Below are 18,234 nucleotides of genomic sequence, written 5' to 3' on the forward strand. Positions count from 1 at the left end.
TGTGTATATTCACGATATATGTATGTGTTCAGTGTCTATAAAGTAGTGGTATACATGTATATTTTTGTTATAGAAGGGTGTGTGGAGTTAGTCCATAACAGTAGTTACTGGATGACTCCAGGTCCTCAGGGACAGTGAGTGCCGGTCCTGGGTTTATCCCTTTGTATTCTATGATGGTAAAGCCAGGACCAGCTCAGCCTATCCCTGAGGACTTTAGCCATCTGGTAAATCCATATGCTAATACTGTAAAGATAGCAAGGCATGTGCTGATAGCTATCAATTATCAGTGGCAATGCACTTTCTTTTATTGGCCTCTCATTTTTATCTCAAAGAGTGACGACCCTTCGTACAACTATAAACAATCCATTGAGTTACTACAAAGGTCCTGTTTATTAAAAGTCATCTGGGTGTTAGTTCCCGCTGAGACATGCTATTTCTATCCTTCAAATGCTATTTTGTGTGATTGATGTCTGGGAAGCAGCTGAGGGAAATGACAGTTCAAGCCATGCTTCAGGTGATTGACCCCAAGCAGTGAAGGCTTGCTTTGAGTCCTTCTCAATTTTAGGAGGTGCAGGTGGGTGAGGGGATGAAGTAATGGAAACATCAATTCCCTGATTGCTCACAGCTGTGAGTTTTAATGTGAGAGGCCTCAAATACTCCTTTAGCCTACATGTCTAGTGGAAGATAGGGCCCTTGAGGAAACCTGTCTTCTGGCAAGCTTTCCTCCTGTGGAATGTGGGTCTGTCAAAGATATAGGCGTGGGCACAGTGATGAAGGAATTTGCTGCTGGATGCTGAGAGTCTTCTGGAGGTAAGCAGGCACCTACTGGGGAGCTAGGAAAGCACTAAAAGCCCCAACACTATATATTTCAAATTTTAAAAAGGTAGAGAGGGAGAAAGACACATATGAGGCTTTCACAATGGACCACTCACTCTATATACAAGTGCAGGAAAAGTGACAAGTCGGTGTGGTGCAGGAAGCTGGCTGAATTAGTTAACTTGGCTGCCACATGTGGATGCACTGCTGCTACTCCCATCATTTAAGAACATAAGAACATGCCATACTGGGTCAGACCAAGGGTCCTTCAAGCCCAGCATCCTGTTTCCAACAGTGGCCAATCCAGGCCATGAGAACCTGGCAAGTACCCAAAAATTAAGTCTATTCCATGTTACTGTTGCTAGTAAATAGCAGTGGCTATTTTCTAAGTCAACTTAATTAATAGCAGGTAATGGACTTCTCCAAGAACTTATCCAGTCCTTTTTTACACACAGCTACACTAACCACATCCTCTGGCAACAAATTCCAGAGTTTAATTGTGCGTTGAGTGAAAAAGAACTTTCTCCGATCAGTTTTAAATGTGCCACATGTTAACTTCATGGAGTGCCCCCTAGTCTTTCTATTATCTGAAAGAGTAAATAACCGATTCACATCTACCCGTTGTAGACCTCTCATGATTTTAAACACCTCTATCATATCCCCCCTCAACCGTCTCTTCAAGCTGAAAAGTCCTAACCTCTTTAGTCTTTCCTCACAGGGAAGCTGTTCCATTCCCCTTATCATTTTGGTCGCCCTTCTCTGTACCTTCTCCATTGCAATTATATCTTTTTTGAGCTGTGGCGACCAGAATTGTACACAGTTTTCAAGGTGCGGTCTCACCATGGAGCGATACAGTGAGTCATATCCAGTGTTCAGTGAATGCTTCCCCATGTCACTCAGCCTAGAGATAGACATAGGCTTGAAGAACTCCAAAGATGGGGAAGATGAGGAGGTGTTGTGTGCAATGTTTGTCCTGTACAAAGTAGGTCTTAGCTATCTATCCCCTGCATGCTGCCCATTAATTATCACACTCCAGGGCTTATGCTGTTGCTGGGAAGAAGAGGCATGTAAGTACTCATGTTCTCAGAAAGGAGCTCCTAAAAATTTAAGAGCCACCAGTGGTGTCTCTTGTTGCTGCAAGGTACTGAGAGCAAAGCCCAGGTGCTAGTCTCGATCTGAGCTTTAGGCAGTGGTCACTTTTCTGTGGCACACTTGATCAAATCTGAAGGCACACTGTTTGGAAAACACAGATTTAGCGAGTTAGATTCAGGTATGGTAAGAATTTTCTCATAATTTGCAACAGAGTAGACACCCAGGAAGGTGTAGAAACCATGAGGAGGGATCTTGTGAAGCTTGAGGAATGGTCTAGAGCAGGGGTGGCCAACCGGTGTCTCACGAACTGCATGCAGCACTTTGAAACTTCATTTGCGGCTCCCAGATAAAAATCCTCCCGCACTTTTGATACATATTTAAGTTGTAAATTTAAGTTAGTCTGTCTGCTTCCTGCAAACATCGATCCTTCCACCTTCTCAGGAGCCATCTCAGGTATGATGAGAAGGGGGGGAGGATCGATGTTTGCAGGAAGCAGACGGACTAACTTAAATTTACATCTTCCGCAGAGCTGACTCCTGAGAAAAGGGAGGATCATTGCATGCCTGTGCACTGTTTTGGCTGAAGGAGTGAGCAGCATAAAGGCAGGCAGCTTATACAAACAACGATCCTCTCTCTTCTCACGAGCCGGCTTGGGCTGAAGTTGTAAATTTAAGTTAGTCGGTCTGCTTCCTGCAAATATCATCTACCTTCTCATCCTGCCCGAGCCGGCTCCTGAGAAGGGGGAGGACCTGAGGGGCTGCTCAGACCATTCATGTTGCTGGTGTTAATCGCAATGGCTCCATGCCTGGTGAGCCACTGCAACCAACACCAAAATCTCATGTTAACCTCCCTGTTTGATGGTTTTGTTTTCTCCATGGTGGCAGGAACTCCTCTGGACTGCTCTTTTAAACATGACCACCATTACTTTCAGCCGCGATGATGGGAAATAGTTGGCTGCTTTTTTTTTCATGTGCTGTGCATATCTAAGTGGGAGACACCTAAGACACCTCCCACCATTGCCTCAAGGACTCCTATTGCTCTCCTCTGCAGATGGCCCCCCTCAGTCTTGGCCAATGCAAAAGATAAAACAAAACAGAATAATTGGTGGGAGGGAGAGCCTTGCAGTATGCACTTCCCCCCAAGAAAGACCTCCAGAAGCATTAACTGGAAGCCCATCCATTCTCCTGGGGCCTTGCCTGGATCCTCCCCAAACATTAATGTATGTAAAACCCTTTTTTTTTTTTTTTAGAACTGTCGGTTTGTGTCATTCCACATGTTTGTGAGCGAGCATCAGTGAGTGTGTGAATGTGCGTAGGTGTGTGCATCAGTGAGCATACTTGTATTTATCTGTGAGTATGTGGAGAGTTGGGTGTGACTGAGTTGAGAGTGTGAGCGAATGTGTGTCTGAGTGGTATTAGTGAGGTGCTGTGATTGTGTGTGTTACTGAGCATTTATCTGTGAACATGTGTATGAGTGAGAATGTGTTGGAGCGTGAGCGACTGTGCCAATGGATGCGAGAGCGCATGGGTGTGAGCGAGAGTGTGTGCAAGAGTGCATGGGTGTGAGCAAGCATATGTGTGTTAATGAGCATTTTCCTGGCGTGTAGCCAGATGGACTCAGTACGAATGGGGATAGTATCCGCGTGCTAGCAGTTGGAGACGGATCTGACGTCAGCACGGGGTATATAGCCCCACAGGAAGCGCAGCGATTCAGTAATTTCCGTCTCCAAAGCAGTTTGGAGTGCCTGCACGCTGTTCAGCGTGCTTTCCAAGCCTACTTTACATTTTCTATGATCGTGCGCTTGTTCTCTTCAGCGCCCTATTGCTGCCGCATATTCTTACTATTGTGCGCCTGTTGTATTACGCGCCTATTGCTGCCGCATATTATTGTTATTGTGCGCTTGTTGTATTGAGCACCTATTGCTGCCACATATTGTTATTATTGTGCGCCTGCTGTATTAAGCGCCTATTGCTGCCGCATATTCTTCCTATTGTGCGCCTGTTGTATTAAGCGCCTATTGCTGCCGCATTTCTTCTTGTGCGCCTGTTGTATTAAGCGCCTATTGCTGCCGCATATTATTACTATTGTGCGCCTGTTGTATTAAGCGCCTATTGCTGCCGCATATTCTTCCTATTGTGCGCCTGTTGTTTTAAGCGCCTATAGCTGCCGCATATCATTGCGCGTTTGTTCTATTTGTATGGATCAGCGAGCAGCCGCATCCTCAGCGGCGCAACCGCTCGTCTCAGGCATTTCAGCCCTTGGCCTCTGCTCTGCATGCCACCTTCGAGCCACACGCAGTACTGAGCCAGACTCACTATGTGCCCAATGTGAGGCAGCAGGGGGACCCTCCGGCCAGAACCAGTCTCAGCCGCAGTTTCTTGACAGTTCCCCTGGGGCTACCCCGGATTTGGGGGGCAGTCTTGACCATTCAGTCCCGGGGGATCTTGTACCCCGGCGATTAGAGGCTGCTTCCATTTCCTGGGTGGATCTCTTTAAGGGGATTCATGCCTTCGTCCAGATGCAGACGGTTTCCCATCCCGGCCCTGCTGTCCCTGCTACTCCTGTGGTTCCTGCTGTTGCTGCGGTTCCTGCGCTAACTGCTTCTGCGGCGCCTGCTGCGGCCGCCGCTACGGTGGCAACGCCTAGGGATCCTGTGCCTGGACCCTCACGGCCTTATCGGGAGCGGGACCTCCCGCCACTGGACAGTCCGGATCAATCGGACCAGGAGGTTTCGCCGGACGAGTCCGACCTCCCGGATGAGGGGGACCTCCCCCCGGGGATTGAGCCATATAGAACCATGAGGCGGTTCTTCCCTAAGGAGGACCTCTCGGACCTCGTGACTCAGTGTCTGGCGGAGTTGGATATCACTGGTCCCGGTGCTTCGGTACCTTCTGCGCAGAACCCCCTGCTGGAAGGTCTTCGTCCTACAGCTCGCCATTTTCCTTTCTTGCAGGCAGCTCAGCAACTCATAGATTTGGAATGGGCGGCGCCGGCGGCTTCCTTCAGAGGGGGCCTGGCCCTGAAAGGCATGTACCCGTTGGCACCGGCTCTCCAGGACCTGCTGGCATGTCCTCAGGTGGACGCCTTAATTAGTGCTGTGGTCAAGCGCACTACTATTCCAGTGGAAGGGGGGATGGCCCTCAGGGAACCCCATGACAGACGAATGGACACCATTCTGAAACAAACTTTTGAGGTGACAGCTCTGTCTTTGCGGATTGCGGCCTGCTGCACTGTGGTGACTCGTGCCTGCTTGTCTCAGGTCAGGAACAACGCTCCAGCGGCTGATATGGAGTCCGCTCTTTCCTTCCTCACCGATGCCGCATCAGATTTGGTTCGCACTACAGCCAAGGGGATTTCATCCTCTGTGGCCGCCAGGAGGCAGCTCTGGATACGGCCGTGGTCGGCTGATGCCCCTTCGAAGTCTCGTCTCACCAGGTTACCCTTTCAGGGCTCGTTTCTGTTTGGCAGTGACCTTGATAAGCTAGCCACTACCTGGGGTGCCTCTCCTGTGCCTAGACTTCCGGAAGATCGATCCAGGAGGGGACAGCACTCCTTTCCACGGCTCTACAGGGGCAGGAGTTCCCAGCGCTTTGTTCCGTATAGAGGGCGCTATCAGGCGACTCGTCCTCCGGCCAGGAATCAGTCCTTTCGGACCAAGCAGCGCAAGCGTGGGGCTGGCCCAGGCTCAGGCCCCGGTCGTGCCCCGCAATGAGAATTTGCCGATCCATCTGGAGAACGAAGCCATAGGGGGCAGGTTGACCCTCTTCTACCCCAGATGGGTCGAGATTACGTCGGACCAGTGGGTCCTTGCCGTTATCCGGGAAGGATATTATCTGGATTTTCATCGTCTTCCCCCGGACAAGTTTGTGGAATCTTCATGTCCCCGACACAAGAAGGCAGCGTTAGAAGCTACCCTGGCGAGGCTCCTGTCCTTAAACGCCATCCTCCCAGTACCTGCCTGGGAAGTGAATTCTGGACACTATTCCATTTATTTCATGGTACCCAAGAAAGGGGGCACTTTTCGGCCTGTGCTGGACCTCGTCAGTCAATCGCTACTTACGGGTACCAAGGTTTCGCATGGAAACTCTGCGCTCCGTCAAAGCCGCAGTCCAGCCCGGAGAATTCCTCACGGCATTAGACCTGTCGGAAGCATATCTTCATATTCCGATCCATCCGGATCACCAGTGCTACCTGCGCTTCAAGGTTCTGGGCCGCCACTTCCAGTTTCGGGCTCTACCCTTCGGGTTGGCCACATCCCCACGGACTTTCACCAAAGTGGTAGTAGTGGTGGCAGCGGCACTCAGGCGGGAAGGGATTCTGGTCCATCCCTACCTGGACGACTGGCTGATCAGGGCGAAATCTCGGGAGGAGAGCCTGCGGACAACCGACAGAGTGATCGCCCTTCTGGAAAGCTTGGGCTGGGTAATCAACCTCAGCAAGAGCTGCCTACTGCCTTCTCAGTCAATAGAGTATCTGGGAGTGCAGTTCGACACTCGGGCAGACTCGGTCAGTCTTACGACCAAGAGACAGTTGAAACTTCAACAACGCATCCAGCATCTGATGGGAGCCAGTCGGCCCATAGCCTGGGACTATCTGCAGGTTCTGGGTCTCATGGCATCCACCCTGGAAGTGGTGCCTTGGGCGCGGGCCCATATGAGACCTCTACAGCATTCCCTGCTCTCTCGCTGGAGCCCCCGTCGACGGGACTATTCCACGCACCTTCCTCTACCGGCCAGAGTTCGGACCCAGCTGCGGTGGTGGTTGCGGTCCAACCACCTGAGCAGGGGGTCGAAGATGTCCTCGCCCACGTGGACCTTGCTCACCACGGATGCCAGCCTGGGCGGCTGGGGAGCACATTGCGAAGAACTCACCGCGCAAGGGCGATGGAACAAGGGGGAGTCAACGTGGAACATCAATCGCCTGGAGGCCAGGGCAGTCTGCTTGGCATGCCTTCGATTCGCTCCCAGACTACGGCACAGTGCTGTCAGAGTGATGTCCGACAACGCCACCACGGTGGCCTACATCAACCGGCAGGGCGGCACCAGAAGCCGACAAGTATCTCTGGAGATCGCCCCACTGATGGTTTGGGCAGAGGCGAATCTGCAGGACATCTCCGCCGTCCACATTGCCGGGAAGGACAATACCACGGCAGACTTCCTCAGCAGGGAAAGCCTGAATCCAGGGGAGTGGCAGCTGTCCCCCACAGCTTTCCAGATGATCGTCGATCATTGGGGGATTCCGGCCATGGATTTACTGGCGGACAAGTCCAATGCTCAGGTACCCAGATACTTCAGCCGCAGGCGTGACCCGTTTTCGCACGGCATCGATGCCCTGGTCCAGCCATGGCCTCCAGGGACTCTACTATACGCCTTTCCTCCGTGGCTTCTGCTGGGCGCCCTCATCCACAGGATTCAGACACACCGGGGCCTAGTTCTTCTAGTGGCACCAGACTAGCCAAGACGACCCTGGTACGCGGACATGAGAAGACTACTGGCAGGGGAGCCTCTTCCCCTGCCTCCTCTCCGGGACCTTCTACGTCAAGGTCCCATCCTCCACGAGGATCCAGCTCAATTCTCTCTTACGGTCTGGCCCTTGAGAGGGCTAGACTGAAGAAGAGAGGTTACTCGGGGCCCGTGATTGATACACTCCTCCGAGCTCGCAAGTTTTCCACATCCCTCACCTACGTCCGGATCTGGAGAGTATTTGAAGCATGGTGCGACACTCATGGCACCAATCCACATGCCACCACCATACCTATCGTGTTGGATTTCCTGCAGGATGGGCTTCAGAAGGGTCTCTCCCTCAGCTCCATCAAAGTTCAGGTTGCGGCACTGTCTTGCTATGGTCCCAGGAGGGATGGCAAGACCATCGCCAAGCACCCAGATGTTTTCTCGTTTCCTGCAAGGGGTCAAGCATATTCGTCCGCCACTAAAGTGGCCTGTGCCCTTATGGAACCTTAATCTTGTTTTGGATTTCCTCGCGGGATCCACCTTCCGACCCCTTCGGGGCTTATCTCTCCGGTCTCTCACCTTGAAGTTGGTGTTCTTGCTGGCGGTGTGCTCCGCACGACGCATCTCTGAGCTACAAGCACTGTCCTGCCGTGAGCCCTTTCTACGGATCACTCCGGAAGCTATCCATCTTCGGACGGTTCCCTCCTTTCTCCCTAAAGTGGTTTCACAGTTTCATCTTAACCAAACTATCTCCTTGCCTACCACGGTAGGTTTGAAGAAATCTGAAGAAGGCCGTTTATTACGCCATCTCGACATCGGCAGATTGCTGCCCAGGTATCTGGACGTGACTCAAGACCTGCGAAAGACGGACCACCTGTTCGTCCTACACAGCGGGAAGAAGCAAGGTGACGCAGCCTCTCGGCCCACCATTGCCCGCTGGATTAAAGAAGTTGTCAGAGCAGCCTACGTGGAGGCTGGGAAGGCGCCGCCTCTACAGGTTAAGGCTCATTCTACCAGAGTGCAAGCAGCATCTTGGGCTGAATCCGGGATGCTGTCGCCGACTGAAATCTGTAAAGCAGCGACGTGGTCCTCCCTTCATACCTTTTCCAGGTTCTACCATCTGGATGTCCAGGCCAGGGAGGACTCGGCTTTTGCAAGGGCGGTACTACATGGTCCTCAGGCAGCCGCCCGCCCCGGCGGGGAGTAAAGCTTTTGTACATCCCATTCGTACTGAGTCCATCTGGCTACACGCCAGGAAATGTTTGGATTACTTACCTGGTAATCCCCTTTTCCTTAGTGTAGACAGATGGACTCAGCATCCCGCCCAGCTGCCTGTGCACATGGGGTTCACCGGTTCCAGGTAAGCCGGGCATTTGTTTACATAAGAGCGTACACTCTACCAGTCTCTGCGCTTTCCGGTTGTGAATGCTGGCGGTCTCCAGCCACTGTCAATCGGTCAGGGGAATCCTGTTTTCACTTTTCACTGGGCGTCAGTACACACATCCATAACAGCTTTTGCAAGGAAGATTACTGAATCGCTGCGCTTCCTGTGGGGCTATATACCCCGTGCTGACGTCAGATCCGTCTCCAACTGCTAGCACGCGGATACTATCCCCATTCGTACTGAGTCCATCTGTCTACACTAAGGAAAAGGGGATTACCAGGTAAGTAATCCAAACAATTTGAGCCTGGGTGTGTTAGAGCACATGAGTATCTGTGTGTGTGAGTGTGCGGGTGTTAGCGAGAGAGGGAAGAAAGTTTGTGCATCAGCAACCGCCCCCCCCCCCCCCCCCCCTTTGTTCCCACTAATCCATGACAATCCTCAGAGTGGAGGATTTTAAAATTTTTAATTATTGGGTAGTGTTTGATGTATCTGCTGTTCTGGAAATTTAAAAACATGGGTTTTTATTTATTTATTTATTTATTTATTTATTTATTTATCTATCTATCTATCTATCTATTTATTTATTTATTTTGGCAGGCGTTTTATATACCGTCATTCCAGAATAAGATTATAATGTTTTACTGTGGTTTTAATTATTGAATGTTCTATTCTTCAACTGTTTGAAATATTTCTTTTTATTACTTTGGTTTTACTGTTATGAATGATGTTTTATATTTTTTTATTTTATTGTTTGGTGGTTTATGAGGAATTTCAAAGTTTCTGTTTTTACATTGTTGCACTGCATAATACAGAGTCTGGTTTGTTGCAGTTTCCAGTTCAGTTTTTGTATGTTTCTGTTTATAATTATGGTCTCTTTATTCTGTAATTGCTGAGACTGTGTTCTACCTGTGTGACCAAGGTGTGAGGTATTCTACTAAGTATGTAGTTTTAGTGTGGGTATCTATAGTAGTCTGGCTTATTCTATTTTCCTAATAGGAGGTGTATTGTTGTTTTAGAGCCTAGTGTAATATTTGCAGTATTGCCTTTTCATTGGTAGGGTTGCCTGTCTACCTCCTACAAACAAACTGATGCACCCTTTTCTCAGGAGTGCTGGCAGTTAGTGCTGTTTTTGTATGGGAAGTTTACTATTTTGTAATTGTATTTCAGTTTATTCTTAGCTTTCTGAGGGCTTTTATGTGAAGTGGGTGGACTGAAGTTTGAGAGGGGCAGCTGGCTATGGAATCGGTGAGTCTCCTAGAGAGTAGGAGTGCCAAGAAAGGGTGGGAATGGGACATGAAGGGGACTCTGATGCAAGTTGCGTAAGGCCTGACAGCAACAAAGAGCTTTTCATAATGATATGGCAGTTCTGGGTTGGCGGATACTCATTGAGTGAGCATATGTCCAGCAGCACAACAACAGAATGTTTGTCTGTTTATGGATCAGTACATTTTGCCTTTGGAAGAAGAAGAAAATGTGTCTTTCAGTTTAGGATGAGATGGAAAGTGTGTCTGTCTTTGTGACTGGGAGATAGAGAGAGGGTGTGTGTGTGTATGTGTTTGTGACTGGGAGGGAGAGAAAGAGAGGGAGGGGAGTGTCTGTGTCATTGTGGCTGGGAGAGAAAAAGAGGAAGGGAATGTGTGTCTGTGGCTGGGAAAGAAGGAGGGAAGGTTTGTGAGGAATGGGCAGTAGAAAAAGGTGATATTGCCCCATATAAGTCCCTGGTGAGATCTCATTTGGAATATCGTGTATAGTTCAAAATGGTGCACCTTCAATAACTTATAAACTGGATGAAGTTGGTCCAGAGGCTGCCTACTAAAATGGTCAATAGTCTTCGTTATAAATAGCGACCTTCGTTTTCAGTTTTTATTTTATTATGCCTGGAAATTTCAATGTTAGAACAATAAAAGTCAGTGAAAAAATGTTTGATATAACGGACAGGAGAAAAATCAATGGGAACTAATTTTTCCATAGATTTCTCTTTTGTTCTAATATTGAAATTCACAGGCAAAATAAAATAAAAACTGAAAACGAAGGTTTCTAGTTATAAAGCATATGGGGCAGACTTAAAGATCTAAACATGTATATACTAGAGGAAAGCAGAATGGGGAGATATGATGGAGACATCAATGCATAGGAAGCAGGCCTCTTTCAGTGGAAATAAGGCTCTAACAAAGAGTCATGAGATGAGGGTGAAAGTGGGTAATCTATGAAATAATTTCTTTATAAAGAGAGTGGTGGATGCATGGAATAACCGTCCTATGTCATTGGAACCTACATGTACCATGACAGCTGGTTCCTCCCCAGCAATCTCTAAAATCTTGCCTAGGTAATATATGAAGTCTACTACCTTCATACCAGGTAGGCAAGTTGCCAATGGAGCCTGATGCCTACCAACCACTCAGCTATCTACATTCCTAATGATCAAATTGTTAAATATAGTTGCAGTCCTAACCCATTGCTCCAGGGACCACACCCCTGAAGACACATTCTCATTGTGAACAGATACAGCATCATCTGGAGGGTCGTTCCTAGTTACAGTATCACTTCATGCTACACCAAGGAGATGGTCACCTTTCAAGTCACTTGCTGCTTTGAATTAGCACAAGGCCTGCAAGTCTGTAGTTGGGAATGCTTTACCCTGGTCCATGAAGGTCTCCACTATATACCTCTCTGTCTGTCTCAGTTCCTCCAGGTCAACCAGTTTGTTCTCCAGACTTCAGACTCGTTCTGAGAGCCAGGAGCTCTTTGCATTGGGTGTATACTTGCAACCTCTTACTAGCAGATCGAAAACCATACATGTGGCCCTTGGTGAAAAGACTGGTTAATCCCTGTCTCACTGCTGAACGACTGCATCTCTATATTTGTGGAGTTGTTAAAGTTTTTAAAGGTGTTTAAGGAGTGGGTATGTTTACATCTAAGGATATTTTTAATTGGATCATTAATTGTCTTTAAATATAATGTTTCTAAATTTATTAGGTAAATTTTTTGTTTGTCAAACACCAGAAATAGGAATAAAATTAGTCAATTGATAAAATCAAAGTTAATTGCATATTATTCAAAATCACTAATTGACTCTTATTTTGAGGATTTTCCTGCTAATGGAGGTAATAATATATATATATCAAAAAATGCGATTGGATTGGTAGTAGATGGGGAGGGTAGAGTGGGAACTACTCTACCAGGACTACTTGCCAGGAATCATATCTCTCATCTCAGATTAAGTTAGTAATATTTGCAAATTTACACTTATAAACTTGGAATGAATGCTAACCTTAAACCAGCCCACAAATAGGTAGACACAGGGATGGTAACTTTTAAACAGGTGCAAAGGCCTTTTCAATAGCTGGACCTCTCCTCTGGAACACTCTTCCTTCCAGTCTCAGACTACAAAACAACACCAAACTGTTCAAAAAACTACTCAAAACATGGCTCTTCAAGCAAGCATACAAAGACTGAATAGGTTAAACCAACGACTTTGACAATCCCCTTCATCCCTACTCCTCCACCCGCCCTAACTACCACATTGCCCCTCCTCTTTCCATTAAACTCCCCCTCCAGACCCAACCTCTTTTCTTCCCCTTAGCTCATCCTCCAACCCAGTACCCATCCACTCAACACACTACCTGATCATCTTAACATTCTTATCACTTGACAATGTATCACTAACCTACTGTCAGTATTGTTCCCAAGATCTGATACTCACTCTTGTTTATGTAGCCCCCCTTATCTTTTGTATATATTCGCTATAATTGTAAGTCTGTTAAAGTATGTCCATGTTTTAACAGTATTGACAAACTTAGACCTTTAACAGGTCTTTTGTATATATTCTTTTTAATTTTAATTCTGTTAAAGATGTTCCTTTGAATTCAATGTATAGCGTTGTTAAAAATGTAAACCGGAGTGAAGGCCCCCGCCAATACTTCGGTATATAAAAACTTATAAATAAATAAATAAAATAAAATGTGCGCACCTTCGTCAACCCGCACCCAGGGACATGGTCATTTTATAAGATAGGTGTATATATGCGTGCACGATATAAATTACCCTAGATGCGCTAACATAGTAATGACGGCAGAAAAAGACCAAAATGGTCCATCCAGTCTGCCCAGCAAGCTTCCCAAGATAGTAACTGCCGCTCCGTGCAGGTTACCCCCATGTTTCTCTTAAGGGTAGTACATGTGTATACAAATACTGTATCACATACGTTGGGAAATGTTGCAAGGGAAGCGTGCTGATGCTATTTGCCGTTTTACCAGTTCATTCCAAATTTGCCCAATTGAGGGATAGGACTTCCAAACCCCCCTATTTATTAGCCTCCCTTTCTCCCGTTAGCTCCAACCCTTAAAGCACCGGTGAATTGCCAAATTTTTTTTTGTTTTAAAACGCACACGGCATCCATAACAGAAGTAAATTTACGCGGCAAGTGTGCACCAGTGCGTGTATATGTGTGTGTATATATATATACACACACACACACACATACATTTCAAGTGTACATCTTGGAACGTCCAAAGCCCGCCCAGACTATGCTGATGCTCTGCTGCTTTTTCTAAACTTATGTGTGCGCATAGGGGGAGATACGCGCGTACATGGGAGGCTTATAAAATCTGCTCGGCTTGCGCTGGCCGAACTTGTGTGGGTATCTCCTGGTTTTGGCGCGTTCCGAGTTTTTTAAATTCACCTATAAGAGCTTAATCCCCCCAACAAATTTTGTTGCAATATTTAAATGGTCTTTTCCAGCGATTCCAACTGGACCTCAGCAAATGCAATTTTTTCTGTTAGCACTTTCTTAGGAATTATTTCAAACAAAAATATTTCATAACAGTCTTCTTCTGAAGTTAAAAATTACCCTCTCAGCGAATCTTGTTTCTAGTAGTGCTTGCCCTTTACATCTTCTCAGATCATACACCAATGATTAGTTGCCGAGGAGCCAATTATTTCATCTTCTCAGCCCAAGTAAGTGACCTTTTCACACTCATAATTATAAACTTAGAATTAAATGCTAACCTTAAACTGGTTTATATAATAATAGTTTAATCCTTCAGCAAAATTTTTTTTGCAAGATTTAAATACTTTTTTCCCAGCAAATCCAACTTAACATCAACAAATGCAACTTCTGGCAACTTTCAAATCCATTTATGCAGGGAAAGCAGTACTTATTTTTTGTTTCCTTTTTCTCCATTGATTATAGTGATGATATAGCTTCTTATCAAAAGGGATGGGTTGAACCAGACCAGATTTAACCCCATTGCATGCATGGAGATGTAATCCTGTTGTTCACAAAATCTACAGAATAAAACCTGAATTTTCACAAGTTTGCCCCTTTTTGATTTGGAGCTATATGATTCCTATAGCAGGGTGTATAAATGTTTTACAGATATTTCAAAAGGTTGTTTTTAGATATTAGAGCGTGGGTAAATCTTGGTGCCTTGAGGCCCTTGCTGTGAGTATTCTCAATATCGGCTTTCCACTTCATTCCAGGGAGTTGGGGAAGGGAAAGTAGCCAATGGGATTTTGGTTTGAAATCCCTGTGCATATTTTCACATGCATACTTTGTATTTGCTTCAAAACAGGGAGTTTCTCTTTTAAAATTAACTTGCAGAATTCTTTATCTCAGCCTGTTTTATTTTCTTGGTTTCAAAGCCTGTGGAAAAGCTAATGTACCGGGTTAGGGTCAGGCATCCTAATGTTATATACGGTAGTTATGGAGTCCAATGATGAGGTTGAGTTATATTAGTTGAAGGGGTTGTTCTCTTCCTCATTGGTAATATGGGGTCTTCTTTTATTTCTTTTAGTGAGGATTTTAAAGGGGTTCCTTTCTTAAGCTTTGTTTGATGAAAATGTTGTTGCTTTTCCATGTTACTTTATTATGAACTTATCTGAGTTGGGAACAGAATTTATAATTTTTTTTTTACTGTGGTTTTACTTTTTTCATATTCTTTTGTATTTCTTTTTGTATTCTTTTTTTACATTTATTGTTTGCTGGCAATATGATCTTGTTTGTATTATAAAAAAAAAAAAAAAGCTTGCAGGCTCAAAATGAAATGCCTGTGCATACTTTCTTTCCTCTGACTTAACCCTTCACCTTTTTACCCACTCTAAGGGGCATTTTCAGACAAATGTTTAACCTGGGTAAATACCTTTTTATCTGTAGAAAAAGGTTTAAAAATGACCCTGTAAATGTTGTATTACTTTCAACTTTATGAGGGGGAAGCCTTTAAATTGAAAGTTCATTTGCTGTTTTACAGGGACATGATAGCAACAGGCTGTGAGGACAAAAATGTCCGTGTCTATTACTTAGCAACCAGCTCTGATCAGCCCCTGAAAGTTTTTACTGGGCACACCGCCAAAGTGTTTCATGTGAGGTGGTCTCCGCTGAGGGAAGGAATCCTTTGCAGTGGCTCAGATGATGGGTATGTATTTCTGTATTTGCACTCCATCCCATAACTCACAATTATTAAATTGTAGAGGAAGAATTTTAATTGTTTGTTATTTATTATTTTGATTTAACTTAAACACTTGTATTCTCCCTTTTCAAATTTTGGATCAGGTTCATACAAAGCAGATTGCATTTCATAAATGAAACATACATGTACATTTACAAAATATACAGTATTACAAATGACTAAAATCTTTACAACAAATTAATACATCTATAATATTCAATTGTAATCAAAACAAGCTGCCATATAATATTTTTTATATTTTCTTTGTTATGATATTTATTGTGATAGCATATTTTAGTTTACATTTTTGCTATATACCTGTTTCTTAGCGTCCAGACAGATGAATCCAGAGCCAGTGGGTTATGCACCTCTACCAGCAGTTGAAGACTGAGCAAAGCTGACATCACAGTATATATATCTCTGCAGTGACATCAGCCTGCCAGTATTCTCAGTCTCCAGCAAATGGTGGATGTGCATCTCCCTACTGGGGATTGCTTCAAGTTTTATAAGGAGAAAGAAAGAAGGAAATTTAATTCCCCTCGCTCTACTGCAGTGATACCAAATGGTCTCTCCCCCAGTTGAGAATTCCTGAGGTTATTTCCGTGGTCCCTCAGAAGAGCCCAGTAGCTGGTTTTTAAGCTGGGTGTGGACTTAGCTGTTAAAATACCTGAAAGGCAGCGGGTGCAGGAAGCTGAACGCAGTTACGGTACATGCTATCTCCCCTGGAGCCAGAGACTGACTATGAACTCATCTGGGACATGCTGAGCTCAGGTAAAACTTAAAATAAAAATAATAATTAAAAAAAACAGAGAACAGAGAAGGAGGGTATTTTTGTAGGACTTCCTCCTTTCTCCGGTCTCCTTGTTTGGCGTGCCAATCCGATGTTCATTCCCGCCCCGAGGGAGTTTAAGGTAGGGCAGCCTGGCAGGTTGAGCAGCCCTTTTGGGCTAGGCCCCACTCTTATGCTTTTCTCTGTGTGCCACGTGATAGACCGCAACAGCGTTTTCGAGTGTTTTCCTACGCATTAGGCTGCCTTCTTCAGGACTGTCAGTTCATGCGAGTGCCTCTGGCTGTGCATTCAGTTGTACACCCAGTTTTTGGATGCTTAGTTGGATGCCTGCTTGGGCGTCCAGTTGGTAGCGGTGTTTGATTTAGGCACGCTCTTGCCTATGCACACAATCTGGACTTCATTGAATGTGCTCAGTTTTTGGGAGCCCATGGAGGAAGGAGCAGCCTTGAAGGATGCGCAAGATAGAAGGATTGAGGCCATCCTTAAGCAAGCATTTGAAGCAGTGGTGATGACCTTGCAGATAGTTTCTTGTTGTTCTCTGGTGGCTCGCTCCGGTTTACGTCTCTCTCAGGAGGTCGATGAATCTGGAGTGAATTCCAGGGCAGTTATAGAGCCAGCAGCTGCCTTTTTTTCAGATGCAAACTTACGATTTGGTCCGCACCTCAGTCATAGGGGTGGTTTTGGTAATAGTGACCAGGCATCAGTTATGGCTGAGAAAACTGGTCGGCCTATGTCACCTCCAAGGCTAACCTTACGAAGTTGCCCTTTAAAGGATCTGTCTTGTTTGGGAATGAGTTGGAGAAAATGGCCAATAAGTGGGACGAGCCCCTGGCTCCTCGGTTGCCAGAGGATAAGCAGACGTCATGCTCCTTTAGCATGAGAGGTCATGCTAGGGGATCCAATTGTTCCCATCTGGCTAGAGCACCAATGTTTTCTTCATTTCGTGGTTTGGGTCACCATTATCAGTTTTGAGCACTAGCTTTTGGTCTGGCCACCACGCCCAGAACTTTTTCCATGATTATGGTGGTAATGGCGACAGAGTTGAGAAAAGATGGGATTCTGGTATACCTGTACTTAGACGACTGGTTGATTCAGGCCAAGTTTCTGGAAGAGAGCCTCCTGGTGATGCGCAAGGTGATCTCCTTATTGCAGGAGCATGGTTGGGTCTTCAGCCATCTCAGTTGCTAGAGTATCTTGGTGTTCGGTTCAACAAGAAGCAGGGGAGGGTTTTCCTGCTGGAGGGTTGTATTCAGAGGTTGTTGGCACAGGTGAGTCTATTGATGAACACAGTACACCTGACAGTGTGGATTGATGGCGGTGACCCTGGAAGTGGTGCCATGGGCAAGAGTGAATATTCATCCTCTTCAGCGCACTCTGCTTTCTTGTTGGAACTCACAGTCTCTGGACTATTTGATTTGGCTCTACCTGCCGATAGAGGTCTTCTCTCAAATACAGTGCTGGTTATAAGAAAGGGGATTTCCCTAAAATCACTGGACTGGCTAGTACTCAGGGTTGGGGAACTTACTGTCAGGAGCTGACAGCGCAAGGGTGCTGGAACATCAATTGGCTGGAAGCCCCGTCAGTCCAGTTGGCATGCTTGCAGTTTGGCGATAGGTTGCAGAGTCGAGCGGTCCAGATAATGTCGGACAATGCGACATCAGTGGCTTACATCATTAGGCAGGGAGGAACCAAGAGCCAGCAAATATTACAGGAAATAGTCCAACTTATGGAATAGGCAGAAGTTCATCTTCAGGAGATCACAGCCTCAAATATTGCAAGAAAAGACAATGTAAGAGCAGACTTTCTGAGCAGGCAGAGTCTAGACCCAGGAGAATGGATATTGCCAAATGAGGTGTTTCAGCTAATAATGGATCGCTGGGGTCTTCCATTTCTGGACCTTCTGGAGACTTCTCCCAATGCGAAGGTTCCTCGATTCTTCAGTCGCTGGAGAGATCCAAGGTCATTGGGTATCAATATTCTTGTGCTAGAATGGCTGGAGGACAAGCTGCCGTTTGCCTTTCCCTTGTGGCGCATGTTGGGCAGAATGGTTCAGAGGGTTGAGAGTTACAGGGGGATGGTACTTCTGGTGGTACAAGATTGGCCCAGGAGACCATGGTATGCAGATCCCCCCCTCCGGTGTCCATCACCCAGGGATCTGGTACGGCAGGGGCCTGTTCTTCATGCAGATTTGACTCGATTTTGTATTAGTCTGGCCCTTGAAAGGACTTGCTTGCTGAAGCGAGGATATTCTACTTT

General features: G+C 46.2%; 1 protein-coding gene across 6 annotated transcripts in view; it reads left to right on the forward strand.

The window, feature by feature from the left end:
• WDR17 (WD repeat domain 17) overlaps window positions 1-18,234 on the forward strand; it is a 533,217-nt gene that overhangs the window by 265,346 nt on the left and 249,637 nt on the right. For all 6 annotated transcript variants that reach the window (XR_003852810.1, XM_029578099.1, XM_029577946.1 and 3 more), the window contains one exon: window positions 14,991-15,155. Coding sequence is in view for 5 of the 6 variants with exons in the window: in XM_029578099.1 (XP_029433959.1) it covers window positions 14,991-15,155 (165 nt within the window). In the remaining variant the exon portion in view is untranslated. The remainder of the gene's footprint in view (window positions 1-14,990; window positions 15,156-18,234) is intronic.

Source organism: Rhinatrema bivittatum, chromosome 1 (genome assembly GCF_901001135.1).
Source record: "Rhinatrema bivittatum chromosome 1, aRhiBiv1.1, whole genome shotgun sequence".
Lineage (NCBI taxonomy): Eukaryota > Metazoa > Chordata > Amphibia > Gymnophiona > Rhinatrematidae > Rhinatrema > Rhinatrema bivittatum.